Raw genomic sequence first — 19,938 nt, 5'->3', positions numbered from 1 at the left:
GGAAGTTCTCTGGGCGAAAATGCCTTGTTTATGGCAGAGGACAGAGGAGAATGGCCAGACTGGTTCGAGCTGATAGAAAGGCAACAGTAACTCAAATAACCACTCGTTACAACCGAGGTATGCAGAAGAGCATCTCTGAACGCACAACATGTCGAAGCTTGCAGATGGACTACAGCATAGTATAGTATAGTACCAGCACACTGATTCATAAGCCGCTTTTCCACCGCATGGTACAGGCTCAACTCGACTCGATTTTGGTACCAGGTACGTCGTTTTCCACTGCAGATAGCACCCCCATCAATGTAGCTGGTCGTCATAGCGACGCTGCATGAAACTGCCGTTTCTGACCAATCAGTGGTCTGCAGTGTTTTCACGTCATCTTTTGGTATCGCCTCAGCTCGCTTGGAACCTCGACGGAGGTGATACCAAAAAAGTATCAGGTACCAGGTACTATCCACAACTTTTGCTTGATGGAAAACCAAAAAAGTCGAGTAGAGTCGAGTCGAGTTGAGCCGGTACCATGCGGTGGAAAAGCGACTTTACTTTTTTAAAGGAATAGCTTGCCTCCTGGAGCTGGCTTTTAAAAAAGCCATTTCCGTAAATACATGCCAGCTTTAATAAAATGCGCAACTACAAAAAAAATAGTTTTAAAAAATGTTTTATAATTCTAAAACATGCATAACCACACTGTTAATTGAAACCAATTAGATCAATACTGGGAAGAACCAGTAACCATAAGCTTTTGTGAACTAAATCGCATGGAAAAGCCTGGTACAGTGTTCCTGCGCATACTGTAAACATATGGCCAATTACTGTAGGTTAGACCAGACTGTGACAACAGGAAGTTAAACTGGAATTACAGTACATTCACATGCAGGAAATTGGAAGGTAATCCACTGGATTATCTGTAGCTAGTAATATCCTCATTAGATTATTGGTGTGAAATGATTGGGGCACTAATTATGACCTTTGTCCTGAAAAAAAACGGAAGTGTACCTAAAGGTGTTTTGCTGTCTCTCCATCATTTAACTCAGAGAGTGTGTATAACTCCTTCACAGTTCTAACACTTATGGAAATCATTGTTTGATAAGAGTGAGTCTGAACTTTCTGTTTTTTTCTCAAGTCAGATTTAATCATCTGCTTATAATATGGCGCAAAATTCTCACCACCTCTGTTAGGGAGGTCAGACCTGTTTTGGCGATCTTTCAGGAAACATATTTTGACAGTTTATTCATCATGCATAATGTCATAAATGCTACAGTATAGTCAACATGTAAATCGCTAATTTTCCAGAATATAACTGTTGTTTCCTACAGTACGATTTTTAAAATTAGCCGCTTCCCTCCGCATGCAATCACTGTCATTGGAGGGAAACGCATCATCACCTGTGTGACTTTTAGGGTGCTGTCATCTGTTTTCCTTAAACAATATGAACCAATATTTTGTGGTATTTGTACAGTAAAACTAATATACTGTATGCATTTACTGGTATGTATTGTTATGGATTGCGTCATTTAATGAAAAGTATACTCTCAAAACGCAATGACTTAGCCACCAGAAAACATGCATGACTGAGTCTCACTACCTGGGCACAATTTTGGGCATTTAGCAGATCCATTGTCTTTTCCAGATGGACTTTACAGACTACATTTCTACATACAATCTATTTATACAGCTGGACATTTACTAAAGCAATTGAGGTTGAGTACCTTGCTCAAGGGTACCACACTAGCACCCCAGCTCAGAATAGAACACACAATTTTGGCCTCCAGTTCTTTTCTTCTGTTCTGGGATCATTTGAAACTTCCTGGATGAGTTTCTGCTGTGGGAAATGCAAGAAATTGGAGAAATTTTGGCAGGTCGGCCACTCATGGGAGAACTCACCACTGTTCCAAGTGTTCTCCATTTGAAGATAATGGCTTTCACGGTGGTTCGGTGGAATCCCAATGCCATAGAAATGGCTTTGTAACCCTTTTTCATACATCCAGATATATTTTAATTGTGGAAGTGTGCGCTTGTATAAACTTTGTGGTAACTACTTCACTCTGATGGTAAGTGTCAATATAAGCAAAGTTTAGATTTAACAGGGTGGGCTGCAATCAAGCCTGGCTCCATTCCATCAGCTGAATCTAATTATCAATTAAATTTGGTTAACTGGTTGACTGAGTAACTAAGGAAGCAATTCGTTTTTCACATGGGTGATATAGTGTTTGAAAACATTTTTCATTAATAAATTAAATTTTTAAAAAATATGTTTTCAGTTTACTCAGGTTCCTTTTGTCTATTATTACATTTTATCTGAAGATCTGAAACCATTTAGTGTGACAAATATGTAGTCATGGTATTATACATTTTTTGGCAGTGTTTACACATGCCGTTTAAGACTTTAAAATGTACTATCTATACCGTTGTAAGATGTCTGCCACGGTTGGGCGTACTGACGCTGAGTACAGGCAGCCTCATTTAACATTACACAAGAGGTGCCGTGTGCAAAGGTCTTCTTAAGGGCTGTGAACCGAGAGGAGAGGCTCACCTCAGGTGTTCCTCCAGACAACCCGGAGGCCTTCCGTTAAGAGCCTTAGTGCTACCCTGAGCCACTTAAGAGATCAGCGCACAGGTCACTCAAATGAAGAGAGAACGGGGTTAAGCCGGAGAGAGAGCGGAAGCGGAGGCATTTGCGGTCCCCAAACACTGCGCCTCACACCCCCCCTCATTCATTACATTCATTTGGCAGACGCCGTTGTCCCCAAACTACGTGCAGTAAGAGCATACCAAAGGTCGTTGGAACGACTACAAAACACAGGTTTGATAAAGTACAATTCTCAAGTATTGGTTATCCGTAGCCTTGAACATAAAGTCTGGTTCACACAGTGAAGCATTGGCTAAATCAGTAGAGCTATGGCTCCAAGTCATAAGCTAGAAGTGAGGCATGATAACAAGAGATATGATAAAGAGTACCAAGATAAAGACACAAGAGCAACATGATACCAAGATACAAGTTAGTCAAGGTAGTGTCTGAAGAGGTGCATCTCCAGGCCACGGTGGAAAATTGCACTTGATATATTCCCCTCATTCTGAAAAATGGAAAATAAAATGACCTTGTCCCATTGACACCACACTAAGGAAATGCACTTCCACAGGTCCCTGACAACAGTTCAATTTATATTTTTAAAAATCCAATGATGAATATATATGTTATATAACCAAAGCTTATAGAAAAATTATTACCATACTGAGGAAACTGTGTTGTACTGGATGAATAGATGACAACTATATATTTCCAAGTAAGGAACTTAAATTTTTTTTTGTCCAATAATAATGTTTCTGAATATTTGGGGAAACTTAAGTTTGAGTGTCTGGAAACATGTATTGCACCTGATATGTGGCTTGGTTACTGTAACTCATCCATCCATCCATCCATCCATTACCTATACCTGCTTATCCTGGGCAGGGTTTCGGGTAGGGTGCTGGAGCCTATCCCAGCATGCATTGGGCAACAATATATTGCAGGGCATACACACCATTCACTCACACCCTCATACCTATGGGCAATTTAGAGTCTCTGATTAGCCTACCTGCATGTCTTTGAACTGTGGGAGGAAACCGGAGTACCTGGAGGAAACATGCAAACATGTGAACATGCAAAATCCACACAGTAAGGCCCAACCAGGATTCAATCTCAGCATCTTCTTGTGCTACCCACTGCAGCACCGTGCCGCCCCTACTGTAACACAATACCCACAAAATATCAAAACAGTTCCTATGCATGATTTGAGGGAAGTGTATATTAGTTAGCAAAGACCATGAAACTCATTTGGGCAGAAACGTTAAGTGTCAATCTGATAAAGGGATTAGGAACGTGGATGGGGAAGTTGCAGGACATGACAGAACTGACGGCAGAGGGACAAGGCTGGATTAGATTAGCATCTCGTCCAGATGGTTTGAGTGATGCCGAGTAAAAGCCTGTGAAGATGATATTGAAAATTTGGGTGGACTTTAGGGAGCAGACACGGTGGCATAGTGGTTAGCACTGTCGCCTCACAGCAAGAAGTTCGTGGGTTCGAATCTTGGCTTGGAGCCTTTCTGTGTGGAGTTTGCATGTTCTCCCCGTGTTCGTGGGTACTCCGGTTTCCTCCCACACTCAAAGACATGCATGTTAGGTGCACTCCTGCAGGTGCCCTTGACCAAGGCACTTGCCTCAGAACTGGAGTTGGTCCCCGGGCGCTGCACTGTGGCTGCCCACTGCTCCTAGGTAACTGAGGATGGGTCAAATGCAGAGGACAAACTACCCCAAGGGGTTCAATAAAGTATATTTTCTTGATTTTTCACTTTTGCGAAGCAAGCTTCCTTTTTTCTGCAGTTTGATAAATGTTGCACTTAATTCTAGACATCTCGGTAGGGTTGCACCAGCTTGCCATTGAAATGTTATTAATTACCTACGGTGCACAATTATTTATATGCAGTGGGAGGCTAACAATGCTGTTGGTGCTCCAGACAAAAGCATTCGTGACTTTGACCAGCAAGATGTAGCAGTAAAGCCAAAGATAATACCTGCCAAAAGACGATTAGCAGGCAATATAACGTGTGCGATTAGCCTTCTTAACAGTATTTGCTGGCAGATTAGTTTGCTGCTTTAATACTGAACTGTTGTTCTCTGTGAATGGGATTATCCGTATTAGCTGGGGTAAAAATTAGACAAGTAAGTAGGGGTCTAATAAATTTGTCAAATCCTTGCCTTTGCATACTGGATATCCTTTCAGGGGTGCCTATAAAAGCACATTCAATATGCTGTCAGTCAAACAAAGGCGCGATTGAGAAGGACAAGGAGGTGGCTGCACAGAGACGTGCAAAACAGTGTACGGAACTGGAATCTGGACTTCCTTTCCCTGTCATGTTCTAGACAAAAAATCAACCAGATCTTTGAAGGGAAAGAGCACACACTAAGAGACTCGGGTCGTATTGGTAAACAGCTGGACATTAAGCAACGAGAAAAATGAGGTCAGTTCCACGGCAGCAGGAGCTCCCAGAGGACTTCTACATCCCCATCCCTCTGGACACCAACAACATCACCGCCCTCAGCCCATTCCTGGTCCCTCAGGACCACTTGGGGAGCACGGGGCTGTTCATGAGCCTGGCCGTCTATATGTTTCTCCTCTTCGCTGCTGGCACGGCCATCAACGTCCTCACCATCGCCTGCACCGCCCAGTACAGGAAGCTGCGGTCCCACTTCAACTACATCCTCGTTAACATGGCCGTGTCAAACCTTCTGGTGTCTTCCGTGGGCTCGTCCACCGCGTTCTACTCCTTCGCCAACAGATACTTCGTCCTCGGGCCGATCGGCTGTAAGATCGAAGGCTTCCTGGCCACACTGGGAGGTAGGGGCAATGGGGCACTGCCACACTGGGAGGTAGGGGAAATGGGGCACTGCCACACTGGGAGGTAGGGGAAATGGGGCACTGCCACACTGGGAGGTAGGGGCAATGGGGCACTGCCACACTGGGAGATAGGGGCAATGGGTTTTTCATATTTGTAGGGGTACTATGTTCTACACCTGGCTTTAATTTTTCGTAAAATAAATGCATCAGCCAGCCTTTCATTAACACAGGAACCTTGTAATCATTTCCAACATGTCAAACTACATTACATTACATTACAGGCATTTGGCAGACGCTCTTATCCAAACTAACTGCATCGCGTAAGGTACGGTCATAGGATATGATAGGAAGATGACCTCATGACGTCTGCTTTGTGTATTATGGGACCACAGTATTCACAGTGGGGGGTTTTTTTTGTGCTGTTTGAGGTACGGTGAGCCTGTGGTCCCTGGCAGTGATTGCCTTCGAGAGATACCTGGTTATCTGCAAGCCCATCGGAAACTTCGCCTTCAAGGGCCCCCATGCACTCGCTGGCTGTGCCATCACCTGGGTCATTGCACTGAGCGCAGCCTGCCCTCCGTTTTTCGGTTGGAGTCGGTGAGTATTGGGCACAGGCGGGCCCACCAATCAGGGATAAGGTAGTTGTGATGTCATTCTCTATACAGAAAATGGAAAGCTGCTCCAGCGATCAAAGAGGAACATTGGTAGTTCTATTGGCATATATCACACATCAGCTACATAATTCACATACATACACTCACCACTTTATACAGACTTAATAGACATTAAAATTGTGTGTAACTTAACTGAATGTAATTTAAAATACAGTTTAACACTTTCTAATTTAACATTGTTAAACGTGTTAATTTAACACTGCTTTTGCTTTGCCTTTTGCAGGTACATCCCAGAGGGCCTGCAATGCTCCTGTGGTCCTGACTGGTACACCATAGGCAACAAGTACAATAACGAGTCTTACGTCATCTTCCTTTTTTGTTTCTGCTTCATCCTTCCGTTCAGCATCATCGTGTTCTGCTACAGCCAGCTTCTCTTCACACTGAAATCGGCGAGTATGAGCTCACCCATCCATGCATTATTTATACCAACTTATCCTGGGCAGGGTTCGTGGGGGGTGCTGGAGCCTATCCCAGCGTGCATTGGGCGAGAGGCAGGAATACACCCTGGACAGGCCACCAATGTATCACAGAGCACACACACCACTCACTCACCATTCAATCACACCTATGTGCAATATAGAGTCTCAAATTAGCCTACCTGCATGTATTTGGACTGTGGGAGGAACCCGGAAAGCCTGGAGGAAACCCACACAGACACGGGGAGAATGTGCCAACCCTTTGAGCTCACCACAGTCTCTAAATTTAACGCAAAATTGAATAATCAACCGTTACTTGTTTTTCTTCACAAACGCTATTTGGTGACAGACTTCTGGACCCTTTTCCCTTTACCCAAGACCTTGAGCTGAAACCCTTTTTCAGGTTTTTTGAAAACAATAAAGCCGTTTTTCATTACTTCAAAAAATTTATCTCAAAAGAGTGGCCGGGCCTTCCTGTGTTGCCAGTTTGCTGCCCCACGGCAGCCCGCAGGGCAGGCGTGATGATGTCATCCTCGATTCTGCCAGGCTGCCAAGGCTCAGGAGCAGTCCGCCTCCACGCAGAAGGCCGAGAGGGAGGTGACTAAGATGGTGGTGGTGATGGTGCTGGGCTTCCTGGTCTGCTGGCTGCCGTACGCCTCCTTCGCCCTGTGGGTGGTGCTGAACCGCGGGGAGGCCTTCGACCTGCGGCTGGCCACCATCCCGTCCTGCCTGTCCAAGGCCTCCACCGTCTACAACCCCGTCATCTACGTCTTCATGAATAAACAGGTAGGCTGCGGAGAAGCTTCCATGGCTTCCAAATGTGAGGAAATATTATAAAATGTTACACGTTTATGTGGAAAAATATGTCACTTAATATAACACACTCTTTAATTTGTGCCGGTCAAATGAAACATTGCCAATTTTCCATAGGTTGCTCTTGTTTCAGAGCACACTGTTTAGACATGCTAAAACATTTTATTTCACTGGAGAGCTTTGGTCTGTTGCTAAAATGGTCATCGGCGATTTGGTTTTCAAAAACATGTTTTCAACGCTTCTTTGTGTCAATGATTTCATGTTTACCCTGTTGAGAACAAGGTTTGTCCAGCTTCTGACATTCCTCTTCCTCTTCCTCCTCCACTTCCTGCTGGCAGTTCCGCTCCTGCATGATGAAGCTGATCTTCTGTGGAAGGAATCCATTTGGGGAGGAGGAAGAGTCTTCCTCACAGGTTACCCAGGTGTCCTCTGTTTCCACAAGTCAGGTGTCGCCCTCCTAAACCACCATTCCGCTACCGTCCTCACTGTGAACCACAGCCTCAACCTGCGCTCACAATCTTGGCCCGCCCAGTTCCCTCTGCACATCTCTGCATTCTTAAGAGCTTATACTGTTTGCCAGAACTAAGATAATAATATATAATCTGTTCTGATCACACCCTTTAGGTAGCAATTATAAATAAGATAAAACCCCTTCCTAGGAGCATAATCACTGCCATGACTCACCAAATCAGAATGTAGGTACTCATAGGACATGACTGCCTGGTACAGCACAAGCGTTGGCAGTCTGTTGGCTCTTGGCTGGCGTAAGTGTTTTTAAGCATTTATGTAGTGCTTATGAAGGTTTTCTGGAGGGCCGATTTAGGTGTTACTTGGTTCTGTGGCTTACATGAGTGCCATGTGGTCCTTCTGTGGATGAAAACCGGAATCTAGACATCTAGCAGGGTGGAAATCTAGGTGGAGAGGCGTTTTCACACGAACTAGGTTAACCCCAGAATAGCTCAGGTTTTACCCGGATGCAGCCTGTCTACGTCCCAGTCAGCTAGAAAACTTTCACTTTTCAACAAAATGTAGCCGGGTGTTCCCCTGAACGTCTGGACAGCGTTTCACCAAAATGTTCACTGGGAACCTTCAATCTGAATCTGTCAATGACTCCTCAAACTTAGGTAGTCATTGTTCTTTTGAAATGGACAGGGTTTGAAGACAAATCAAAGTAACCTCGTGCAGTTAGGTGGTTACAGTATATTCATTGTCTGCTGGCAATCTCAAACAAAAAGAACATTTTGAAACAGTCTTTTATTCCAGTTAAAAAGTGGGTCACAGCAGGTTTCATTTAATTTAGCTGGTGCTTTTCACCTGAAAGTAAACACATTTTAATACTGTAAATAATTTTGCAAAGAATAAACACTTTAAATAGGTGGTGTTGTTTATGCTAATGTATGATATTAAAATAGTCTGTATGATATTCAGCAATAAAGAGATAACGTGCATGAAAAAAAACATTAAAAATAAATGTTGTTTGAAGCGTGATTTTGGAGATGTCAGTGACTGCACTCTGCATTCTGCTTTGTGTAAGACATCCGTAATCTAGATTTTCATCCATTGTGGTATTCTATAACAAACAAATGGCAAACAAATTTTAATCAATTCTTTGTTTGCCATTTGTTTGTTATATGATTTAAGTGAAATGTTTGCATTTGCCAAAATCCACAAAAGACAGGAAATTTTATTGATAGCCCTATCAGCCTGCTCTCCATCACATCTCTTTGACAGAAAGTTTGAATCTTAAGCAATCGGCCCAGTGGTGAGTATATGTTGTTTGAAGTACAGCAGACATATACAAGGCTGTAGCAGTTGTCAAAAATGTGTGTTCATAGTCTACCACTTGATGGGAAGCAGGGTGATGTTAGGGCTTTCAATTGTCAACATTAGGGCTGATCAATTTAATTTCCAGTCCTTGTGGCTTTTAGAAAGTGTAAACATTACTTTTTAAAATTTCTTTTGTGATTAATTTCTGTGATTGGGATGGCAGGTATGCTATCCCACCAGGTTATGGCTACGGCTTGGTGGGGTGGCATGCCCCATACCTATACAGCACCGAGAGTTTGGCACTTTTCAGGGTTCCCCACAGAAATAACCACAACGACCACAGACTATCAGCCCTTAAAAACATTTCTGTACCTTATGACCCCATTTCAACAGACAGAATTCACAAACAGCTTCACACGTCCACACAATAAAGCCCCAAACTTTTAGGATTTTGCAGTTTTTCCTTCTTCTTCTTCCTTATCCTGCCTGAAATGCTACTAGCCCACAAAAAATGTGTCTCCCCATTGGTCTTTTTTACGTACATAAACCAATAAAAACATCAGATACACAAAATGAACACAGGTTTGCACATTATAAAAACAGTTCAACATTCTAAATTAATGTTAGCTAGCCCTATACAGCCTCTACTGACATACAAACAATTATCAGGTCTGTCATGTGCAATAACCCGTTAAAAACACTTCCATTTCTAATTTTGACATACACTTTCATTTATTTGGCATTCATAGTAAAAGATTGAATCCATGCCTATATGTTTCTTTCAGAATGTAGGCTATGTGTGTTTGCATGCATTTATGTGTATGCATGTCTGTCATAGCCTACATTTATATATGAATTACTATTATCACTTACTCATTACAAACACAGTGCAAAAAAAATTATATCTAATGAAAAACACGTTTTCAACATAAAAAAAAGCCAGGTTACTCACACATAAAAAGCACTGTCTATCAGTCATTCATTCAAACTGCCAAAATCTAGCCCTGCCATTAAAAGTGGTGATATCAAAATTATGCCAAATTACTGTACTACAAACAATATTGGCTATCTTACCTCACACAAATTAAAGAAGCTGTATTCCAAAGCACTGCTGCCTAATACGTTCTAAAATAGTTTCAAGTCACTTGGCCCTGTGTTTTTTAAACTTACCATCTTATAATGTTGGCATTCAAACATTGTGTCACATCAAAGTGTCAAATAACAAAAATTGCCTCATGCAAGACATTTCAATCAATGTATGAAACTGCCAATTAATACCTACAGAGAGCATATTCCTCCAGAAAACATATATTTATACTTGCTTGTCAAGTTCATTTTACTAGATGTACAAGTTCTTGTGTATTTGCTACTTAAAATGAATACTGAATGAATACATACACACATAGAATACTTCTTTATCCCCATGGGGACATTTCCCTAGCAGCATGTAACATTCACATTTAAAAACAGACATTTATACCAAGCAACTTACAATCATTCACGCAACCGAAAGGCGGAGTGATAAATACATACATACAGATACAAACTTGACATACTGAGGCCTTTTCAATCAATCTTGACTCTTACAAACCTATCGAAACTTATGTTTGGCCCGTTGTTTGGCACTTATGTTTGGCCCTTCAGATTTCTGTTACCTTATCCGATATTGTGTACAAATCATCCCTTGTACCCCCATTACAATGCTGCTGAATGACAATTTGAGTTTTGACCCTGCACTGCATCGGAAATATGTTTGGCTGGCTGGACTCACAGCAGCCAAGAAAGTTCTTGGTGTACAGTGGAAGCCACTGCTTTCAGTGGATTTCAGAACACCATCCCAACTGGGGTGGCAACATTGTGTTGTGGGGGTGTTTTTCTGGAAAAGGGACTGGTGCACTTCAGAAAAAAGATGGCATACTGGCCATTTATTGTTTAAAAATATGCATTAAGCGCATGAAGTATAATTGTTTTAATACTTATATTTTTAAAATACTTATAACTTATACTAGCATGAGTTTATTTGCATCCATTGCATTTTTATGGTGAAACAACATATGGCCAGTCACCACATAAATAGGCATACAAAACAAAACATCAGTAGAGGCTTCACATTTAAACTGCTCGGAGTTCAGATATCATCTGATTTGTCGCGGGATGCCCACATCGAGTATATGCTCGCAAAGACACGGCCAAGGATCCATTACCTCAGTGTTGCCAAAAGAGCTGGTCTCCCATGTGACGTTCTAAAACAAATATACCTGACTTTCATTCGTCCAGTCCTTGAGCATGCCAGCCCAGTTTGGGGTCAGGCTGACAAAAGGCCTCTCCCAGGAGCTGGAGAGGGCACAGAAACGATGCTGCAGGATCATTCCGTCATTCCGTCATCTTCTCTTCCGTCCCGGAGTGAAAGGCGTGATGGGGCCACCCTGCGCACCCTCACCAACATACTCAAGGACAGCTCAGCTCGTCCCCCCCTGCAGGGCTTCCTGCCTGCAGCCTCAACACCCACCTACTCGCCTCGTCGGCGCAGGGAATTCGCAGCGCCCGCGAGCAGAACCGAAAGACATGGCGTTTCCGTTATTCCTCGTGCCCTTAAATTGTTTTATAAATTATTTTATAGATGATTGTTTTATATAATGCTCTTAATTTTAATAATTACGATGTTGATCGCTGCAATTTGACGCATTTCAGGATTCACTGTTTAAAAACTGTGTTTTTATGCTGCTGTATCATGCCTTGTCAAACTTTAATAAATGAAACTTGAAACATTTGCAGGCTCGCTTCAAGCTTCACGTTGAAATTATATAGTTTAAGTGTCCAATGTGTTTGAGTACATTCATATTTCTTTTTCTTCACTCCTTTCTTCCTTCCTTCCCTCTCTCTCCTCCTTTTTTTCCTTTTCCCAAACCCTAACCTCCCCCATCCCTGTGAGATTGAGATCTGTGAGACTGAGCCCTACCCAGGAATTGAACCTATGACCTTTCGGTTACAAGCCCAGTTCCTTACCCACTGTGCTACACTGCCGCCCACTGCATGAGCGAAATGGGGTGTATGGTATACCAGAATATCCCTGGGAAGTGAAGGACACTCAACGGCCTTTAAATGAGTCTAAATAAAAGGAAATCTCAGTAGGAAGAACTCAGTTGGCCTGCTTCTCTTAAACTAAACTGATATAAAGAATATGCATTTTACACCATGATTACACACAGGCTAACTAAGGCCACTGCACTCAGGGTGATCACCAAATCAATATGCACTGCACATTGGACACTGCACACCCTTTTTTTAACACAAGCCTGCAAATGACATACTCAAAATAAGATGCTGCCATTGTACCCTTGAGCAAGGTACTTAACCGGCATTGCTTCAATATGTTTCCAGCTGTATAAATGGATACAATGTAAAAACAGTTGTGTAAGTCACTCTGGATAAGAGCGTCTCCTAAATGCCTGTAATATAACGGTATCCACTATATAATTCACTGGTTTAAAAGTTGTGAGCCTCCTGTAATTGTATTTGTTACTGTTTTAAATGTAACTTACATAAGTTCACAGCTACTGTATAAGTGTATAAGTTTTCTTAATTGCTCCAGTGTATTTATTTGCTGACTTGTAACTGTGAATCTAGCAAATGGAGTTTCGGCAAACTTTCAGAAAAAAAACTTGTGTGCTACTTAGATGAGCCCATTTTTTTCCACACACAGCTGAGACAACAGACCCCTCAAAACTACTTTTAACATTGTCAGAGGTGGAGCCACTGCCGGTGAGAACTGTGAGTGAGCTTTTACCACTTGGTTTCTTGAGAACTACTGATTGTGTCTTGTCTAATAAATGATAGCGCAACATAAAAGGTATACAAGAACAGTAAGTGGGTGGTTAAGTTGCGTAAAGAAGGGCACAAGAATGACTCACTCAGGATTTAGTCTTAAACATCTCAGAGCTTTTTATTGTAGCAACTGCCAGATTACAACTAGTCGTTTTCATGAGGAGCAGGGCGTGCTCTGGAGGCGGGCGTGTTCAGCGTTGCTCATTAGCTGTGCACCGTGGTGCCGGAACTGACCACCTTGCCGTCCACCTGCTTCTCCACGATGGTCACCACCTTGCGTGTGGTGGTGGTGGAGGAGGAGGAGCCGGAGCTACTGGGAAGGAAATGTATTTTTCTTAGTGAAGACATAAGTCATGAACTAACATCATTAATATGTTTTTTAAAAAATTAAAAAAAAAAACTACTTGGCAATTAACCTGCCCTTTCACACAGTGTGGAGCTTGAATTTTAATGAATGTCGTTACAAATAATCGTTTTGTTTCTATGACCGAAACCCAACTATAAAAGTACTACTTGACTTTATATTTGCCCTATACACCCTATGGATCCTGTTTAAATTCAAAACCCTAATGTTGTATCAGATTCAGTAGTGATGGTGTATTGAGGAGACCAAATCCCATACTCAGTGAAGCTACTATGCCTTGTACTGTCACTGGCTCATATGACCTTATAGAATGACTTTGCTCTTTCGAGCAAAACTATTTTTAAAAATAGATATGGTGCCCAACTATGGGCTAAGGATGTCCCAATTCCCACCATAATCTGAACTGGTGAACCGTCTCCGACCATAACCGCATTCAGGTGCGAACCCCACTGCCAATTCGGGAGAGCGTAGACAACGGGGAGGGCGTGGTCAGCTGTGGCTCCCCCCCCCCCAGAACACGAGGTCTCACCGGCTGCTTCTTTTTCACGCCGCGGACTACCAGCCGACTGCGCGTCGAGCTACTGGCCACGGTCTTGGCGGGGTCAAGACGATCTCTTCACTAGAGCGCGCGCTACCTCGACTAAGTGTGCTACCCACCAGCCCAAAGTGGCATGCTCAGGGTTCAGACGCCCATGGTTACCCCGTGGCCTCGCCGTCCAGCAGCCTCCTGTACTCCGCGATCTCCATCTCCAGGCGGGTCTTGATGTCCAGCAGCATCTGGTACTCGTGCCCTTGGCGCTCCATGTCGGCGCGGAGGTTCATCAGCTGCTCCTCCATGTTGGTGACCTGTATCTGGAGGGCGTTCAGCTGCACGGAGTAGCGATTCTCCGTGTCCCTTAATGTGGCTTCCAGGGACGATTTCTGTGGGACGCAGAGAGAGGCGTTGGCGAGCGGGGAAGGGAGAGGGTTTACACTAGAGGAGAGGCTCAGCTGATTAACGGCGAAGCTGCTTTTGCGGGGTTTCGTGATGTCCTAACGTACCATGCTTAGTTGAGACTGCAGCTCGATTTCAAGCCCCTGCAGTGTGCGCCTGAGCTCTGTGAGTTCAGTTTTGGACGTCTGCACAGTCTCTATGTTGGCCTGCACTTCCTGCTTTAGTGGTTCTGCCTGTTGAAAAACACAAAAACATTTTTTTTTTTTAATTAATGCCTACATTGCAAGTTGAAACAGAGGGAACACAAAGAAATATGGTCATGGAGGCAGGACTGGAATATAGATGAAAATCTGATTATTATTATTTTATTTTTTTTAACTCCTTCAAATGTTACCTTTGCTTGGAACCAGTTTTCCCATTCCTTCCGGCTCTTGTCGGCCATTCCCTCGTACTGCTCACGGAGCTCGGCCAGGACTTTGTTCAGATCTTCTTGCGGTGCTGCGTCCACTTCTACATGGACCTGGCCACTCATCTGTTGTCTCATGTTCAGAAGTTCCTGAGCAAACAAACACAATTCAGTGGTCAGCACACAGAGCCTCATCTGGTCAACAGAGAAGTATTTCTTACAAGCAGTGTGATGGTAAGGCAAATAAGGATATTATGTTATGTCCTAGGGTACAAGACCATTTACTAATTGCATCAACTTAATTATGACAGTTAACCCCCCCCCCCCCCCCCATTCTTAAACTACTTATTTAATAAGCATGATGTAGAATCATGACCCCTGTTGTAGCAGACGGGACAGGCCCACCTCCTCGTGGTTCTTCTTGAGGAAGATTAGCTCCTCCTTCAGACCTTCGATCTGCATCTCCAGGTCAGATCTTGCCATTGTCAACTCGTCCAGGACCCTCCTCAATCCTGCAATATCAGCCTCCACTGACTGCCGCATGGACAGCTCGTTCTCATATCTACATCAAGAAGGGTCGTTACGAATTATTATCTTTTCAAAAATACATATAGAGGAAATTTGAAACTATGCCCATGCCTATGTTTCTGTGTTGTAATGCATTCTGCTTGATAATTGTTTAATTCTCTGTAACAGTCCGCATAAATAAATTTCACTGCACGTTACTTTCGAGACTCACTTGACTCTGAAGTCATCAGCAGCCAGCTTTGCGTTGTCAACACTGAGATAGATACTGCCATTGACACGGGTGGCGTCCTGGATCTGAAAAAAAGTTGAAATGCAAAAGTTGAAGTACTAAACCCCTACTGTCAGATATTCACAACAAATTCATATATCAATGTGTGAGGATTGCGTAAATATGTATGTAGGCTTGCAGCAAAAAAAGACTGCAGTGAGGTTTCCGCACAAGTGAAACTTTATATGAAGGCAGCACAGGAATTTGGTTACGATTGTATTGTGAAGGTAATGAGTAACCTTTGTTGCCCCTGAGGGCCTCTTGTGTAAAATACAGGGTCAGATACTGAGATGCAGAGAACAGAAATCGATGTTAAAGCAGACAATGCCTGAACAGGAGCCATTATCATGAGGTTGTCTGAGGCCTGTTGCAGTAGTAATGGGCTACCAAATATGACATTTGAATAGTTAGTTGCTATGAAATGGCAATAGTTGAATCCGATTTGTCAGCATTCCACGTAAAACCGTTAACATTGAACTAAGAAAGCATCCATTGAGCTGTAATTCCATATATTTCTATTCAATTTTATTTGTATTGCACTTTTTACAGTCACACAGACGCTTTACAGAGAAGCAAGCAAACTTTTTCATGTGCAAAGGCTGCGTAGACGAAACCACATAGGTCTGAACCCAGGATTCAGATAACAAGGTATTCAGTGACACACCTTCTTTTCATTCAGACTCCACCCTTGGGTGTGCATCTATCATTTTCCCCACTTAAGTCAGCTACCATACAGGGAAATAAGCCTTTAACTGGCATGGACATTTGAGTTAAGCGCATGGATCTCAAGCAGGGATCGAGCCCATTATCCTTCCACACGTACGTTTATGACACATGCACTAGACAGCCTTTGTAAAACTGTTCTGCCTATGGATTACAGGTAGCTAATATTTGATCTGGCATGTGCAGGTAGGTTATATGAGAGAACATACACACTCTGATCACTCGAAGAACTGAAAACAGAGCATTTTCTTTCACTGCGTTTCCCCTCAAGTCATAATGTTGGAACAGGAAATGAGTTTCAATGACATGAGTGATCTGCTATTGGTGGATGAAGACATAAAATGAGTGTCAGACTACTTAAAAAATGGCAGTCTTAGTGTGTACATCCACACAGCCACACAGGAATAATAAACAGGAACTTGGGCTTGTGAACTCTGATTTATGGAAACCGCTTCAAATGAACTGGTTACATAGTAAAGGCTACTGTTGTCTAACCTCCATATTTTAGCACTTGCAGTTCTTGTTTTTATATAGGTTAAGGAAAGCTAAAATGGGAAGTAGATTTACCTTTCCCTGCAGATCCCTGATGGTGGCCTCGAATGCGCTGTAGTCACGTGCAGACGGAGAGGTCTTGCTCTCCAGGAACTGACGGATCTTCAGCTCCAGCTCAGTGTTGGCCTTCTCGAGGGAGCGCACTTTCTCCAGGTAGGTGGCCAGACGGTCGTTCAGGTTCTGCATGGTGGCCTTCTCGTTGGTCGAGATCTGCATCTCTCCAGCGTCGGCCAGGTTGAATCCCCCTGAACCGCCACCGAAGCCAAAACCGCCGCCGCCGCCGCCGCCGCCGAAACCACCGCCGCCGAAACCGCCGCCGCCACCGGCAGAGAAGGTGCGGGAGGCACTGGAGATGCGCACCCCACTGCCGCCGGAGCCGCCGTGCATACTGCCGGCACTCCTGCCGTACATACTGCCGCCTCCTCCTCCGAAGGAGCTCCGCTGGGACCCACCTGACATCATCATGCTCTGGCCGTAAGACATGGCGACAGCTTGCTCGGTTGGCGTCTGACTGCTCTACCTCTGGCTGTGGAGAGAAGTGACTGGGGTGAAAGCCCCGGGCTTAAGATTTTTATAGAGCTGGTTGAGGGTGGAGAGAAGAGGGAGGATCACCTCAGACAGGGGAGGGATTAAATAGCCCACACCCTACCTCAGAAGGGTCCGCTGGTTCACTGTGCAGTAATTTGAGAAGTTCAAAGGCACACCCATTAATTGCAGTGCTTTAAGACAAAAAGCTGTAGCATGAAGTCCCTGCACCAAGAAGGCTGTCAGCATCAAACAATTTGTGCTTAAACTATTGTGTATTTATTAAATATTAAGTATTTATCAAACATTAAAATAAAGTGATCAATTGAATTCTTTCTTGGGCAAAAAGTTTCACTTTAGGAAGAATCAAACATTACATGGAACCTCAGAATTACAAATCCAGGTCCCTAACCATTATGCAACAGTGCCACATCATTGGTTGTTTTCATGTAATTCAGATGCATTTTATTGCTAAATGCATTGTGAATATCAGACCTAAATTGCTTTACTGTTACAATAACAAGGGTTAAAACACTTTGAAACATTACTGGCTTTTTTCAGCTATAAGGGTCAGCCTTACAGTGAGACTGACATGTAATAAAACGCTTATATTAAGACTGCAAGAGATTTGATCAGTGCATTTAAGTCCAAGTAAAATGCAATTTATTTTTGCAAAATCAAACTGTAGATAAATATAAATTAAATGTAAAGGTCAGGAGGTCAAAAATCGTACATTGCTCAACCAACTGCACAAAGAAATAGGAGTGTCTCATCTTATACTCTGGGTGTGACCTTACATGACCAGTTTTGGAGAGAAAGTGGAGTAGGGAGACACGCCCATAATTACCTACCGCAGAAGGTTTCAGGGTCCGTTTGCTCTGCAGACATGTGACTCAGGTCTCCCTGAAGGCTACAGGCACATTCATGTTTTAATGAGGGTAGTCAGCTAGAGGGAGAGTACGGAAGCGTTGGCTGTCCTAAAATCAGCCTTTCGGCGACAGGCCAACAACTTGGGTTGGGTTGGGTTAGAGTCTCCTACAATGAATGGTGTTGTCAGCAGGGATCAGCAGAGCAGAGCTTTAGGATTGTGCAAGACCACTGTGTATGCATGGGATACAGGATAGCTGCCACCTTCACAGAGGTTTGAGGCCCATGCATAAAAGTTTAGGTGCTTATGTCAGAAACATATTCAGGTTTACTGACTTTATATATTATCTGACTTATATCTGCAGCATCTGCACATGAAACGTGTCAAATTAGTTAGAAAAAGTTTATAAAGCTTCATACTTTAATGCTTATAACAATCCACGTGGTATTCAACTTGGTGCATAATTGCTGAAAATAAAAATCACCATGGAAACCAGTACAGAGACAAAGACCTAGGTACCTATGAGTGTTCATTCATTAACTTAGACTAATGCTTAATTAATAACAAATAAATAAGTTATTGGTATGTCTTTAGTGGTGTTACTCCTTCATTTGGGTGTTAGCTATGCCAATGCATGCCCCTTTTTTTTGCTACTACAATACTATAAACCCATTTACAGAAGAGAACAAAGAACCTTCTTCACCTACCTTGCGTGCGTGGAACTGGCTGGACTGGATGCCTGAAAATGCACTCTGAGTCACTTTTCATTTGTCTCTCACAAAAGCTCTCAATCAGTCACCGCTTGCTTTTTCTTGGCAGTAATATCTACATAAGAACGGGGACGTCTTGCTGAGTCTTGCCTGGTATGTTTTCGGAGGACTCTAGGGAGCGGCCTCGCGCCTCAGGGGATGGAAGAATGGTATGGCCCAACACTTGGCATTGCAGGGGCGGATCGCAGATAAACCGTTGGGCGTAGGTCAGTACCATGAGTAGTGTATGATTACTAAACACACCTTCACATTGATTATTTGCACTATGTAAGCATATAATGTATATCTTCACGTTAGAGTATGTTTGAACACGGACCAGCATGACCTGAGATCATGCGTGAGTGCACTTTTGTTCTCTCTTGTAATAGTTTCACTGTTAAAAGTACTGAAACACTATGATTTAAAGTCTGAGAGTTAACACATTTCAGCTATATCTGGCATAGCAATACTTTCTGAGGAACTACACCATTTTCTTGTATGGAAAACATGCGGTCATGGTATGAAATACACTTTAGTTTTTACCCCATGTACTCTGAGCAGAAATGCAGTAATGTCCTATAGGTGTATTCTTTGCAGGTGTCAAACTTGTAACTGCCTTGTCCACATGATTAAACTTTATCGCAAGACTTTGCTCACTGTTCAGGATGGCAGTTAAATCAACGACATTGATAATATTGTTTTTGTGGGTTCACGTTGCAGACTGCGTGCTACACTCTAAATTAAAAAAACATAGGCATGGGTCTCTTGTGGAAAGACAGGATAATTAATATCACATCCTGAAAGTAAAGTTATTTCACTGGCTGCCCTACAGTGAATAATGCAGATGAGCTAAAGGCTCAGTATTTAATATAAAATCTATAGACTGTCAGAGATGAGTCGCCTTGTTAAAAGCAATTCAGAGATGTAAGGGTTAAGTGCAAGAGAGAAGGTTCCCAGCCACGATTTTCTTTGAACAATGCAGCCATTCTCTTCATGAGCAACACACCCATTCCTGTCAGGACAATGCCAACCCTGTTATATTTTACAGTCTGTCAAACATTAATGGAACTGGAAAGAAAGGTAAACTTATGTACAGTGTGTGTGTGTGTGTGTGTGTGTGTGTGTGTGTGTGTGTGGTTGTATGTGTGTGG

At 43.1% G+C, this 19,938-nt stretch overlaps 2 protein-coding genes across 3 annotated transcripts; one reads left to right on the top strand and one right to left on the bottom strand.

The window, feature by feature from the left end:
• The first annotated feature begins 4,387 nt into the window (after nucleotides 1-4,387).
• On the top strand, nucleotides 4,388-9,412 carry LOC118210603 (blue-sensitive opsin-like). The gene is made up of 5 exons (XM_035386914.1): nucleotides 4,388-5,375; nucleotides 5,804-5,972; nucleotides 6,273-6,438; nucleotides 7,012-7,251; nucleotides 7,617-9,412. The coding sequence occupies exons 1-5, from the start codon at nucleotides 4,994-4,996 to the stop codon at nucleotides 7,737-7,739; spliced, it is 1,080 nt and encodes a 359-aa protein (XP_035242805.1). The 5' UTR covers nucleotides 4,388-4,993; the 3' UTR covers nucleotides 7,740-9,412.
• Nucleotides 9,413-12,962: 3,550 nt separating this feature from the next.
• On the bottom strand, nucleotides 12,963-17,187 carry LOC118210602 (keratin, type I cytoskeletal 13-like). Of its 2 annotated transcripts, none has more exons than XM_035386911.1 (7): nucleotides 16,661-17,187; nucleotides 15,314-15,396; nucleotides 14,980-15,136; nucleotides 14,563-14,724; nucleotides 14,276-14,401; nucleotides 13,935-14,155; nucleotides 12,963-13,183 (listed from the first exon to the last, which is right to left on the bottom strand). In XM_035386911.1, exons 1-7 carry the CDS (start codon nucleotides 17,126-17,128, stop codon nucleotides 13,075-13,077), a joined length of 1,326 nt encoding a protein of 441 aa, XP_035242802.1. In that variant the 5' UTR covers nucleotides 17,129-17,187; the 3' UTR covers nucleotides 12,963-13,074. The 2 variants fall into 2 exon arrangements, with proteins under 2 accessions (XP_035242802.1, XP_035242803.1); XM_035386912.1 differs by having other exon boundaries at nucleotides 13,042-13,180.
• Between the last annotated feature and the right edge of the window lie 2,751 nt (nucleotides 17,188-19,938).

The sequence above is a fragment of the Anguilla anguilla genome, chromosome 13 (assembly GCF_013347855.1).
Source record: "Anguilla anguilla isolate fAngAng1 chromosome 13, fAngAng1.pri, whole genome shotgun sequence".
In the NCBI taxonomy this organism is placed as follows: Eukaryota; Metazoa; Chordata; class Actinopteri; order Anguilliformes; family Anguillidae; genus Anguilla; species Anguilla anguilla.
The sequence above is the reverse complement of the archived record's forward strand: the minus strand, read 5'-3'. Positions and strand labels throughout refer to the sequence as shown.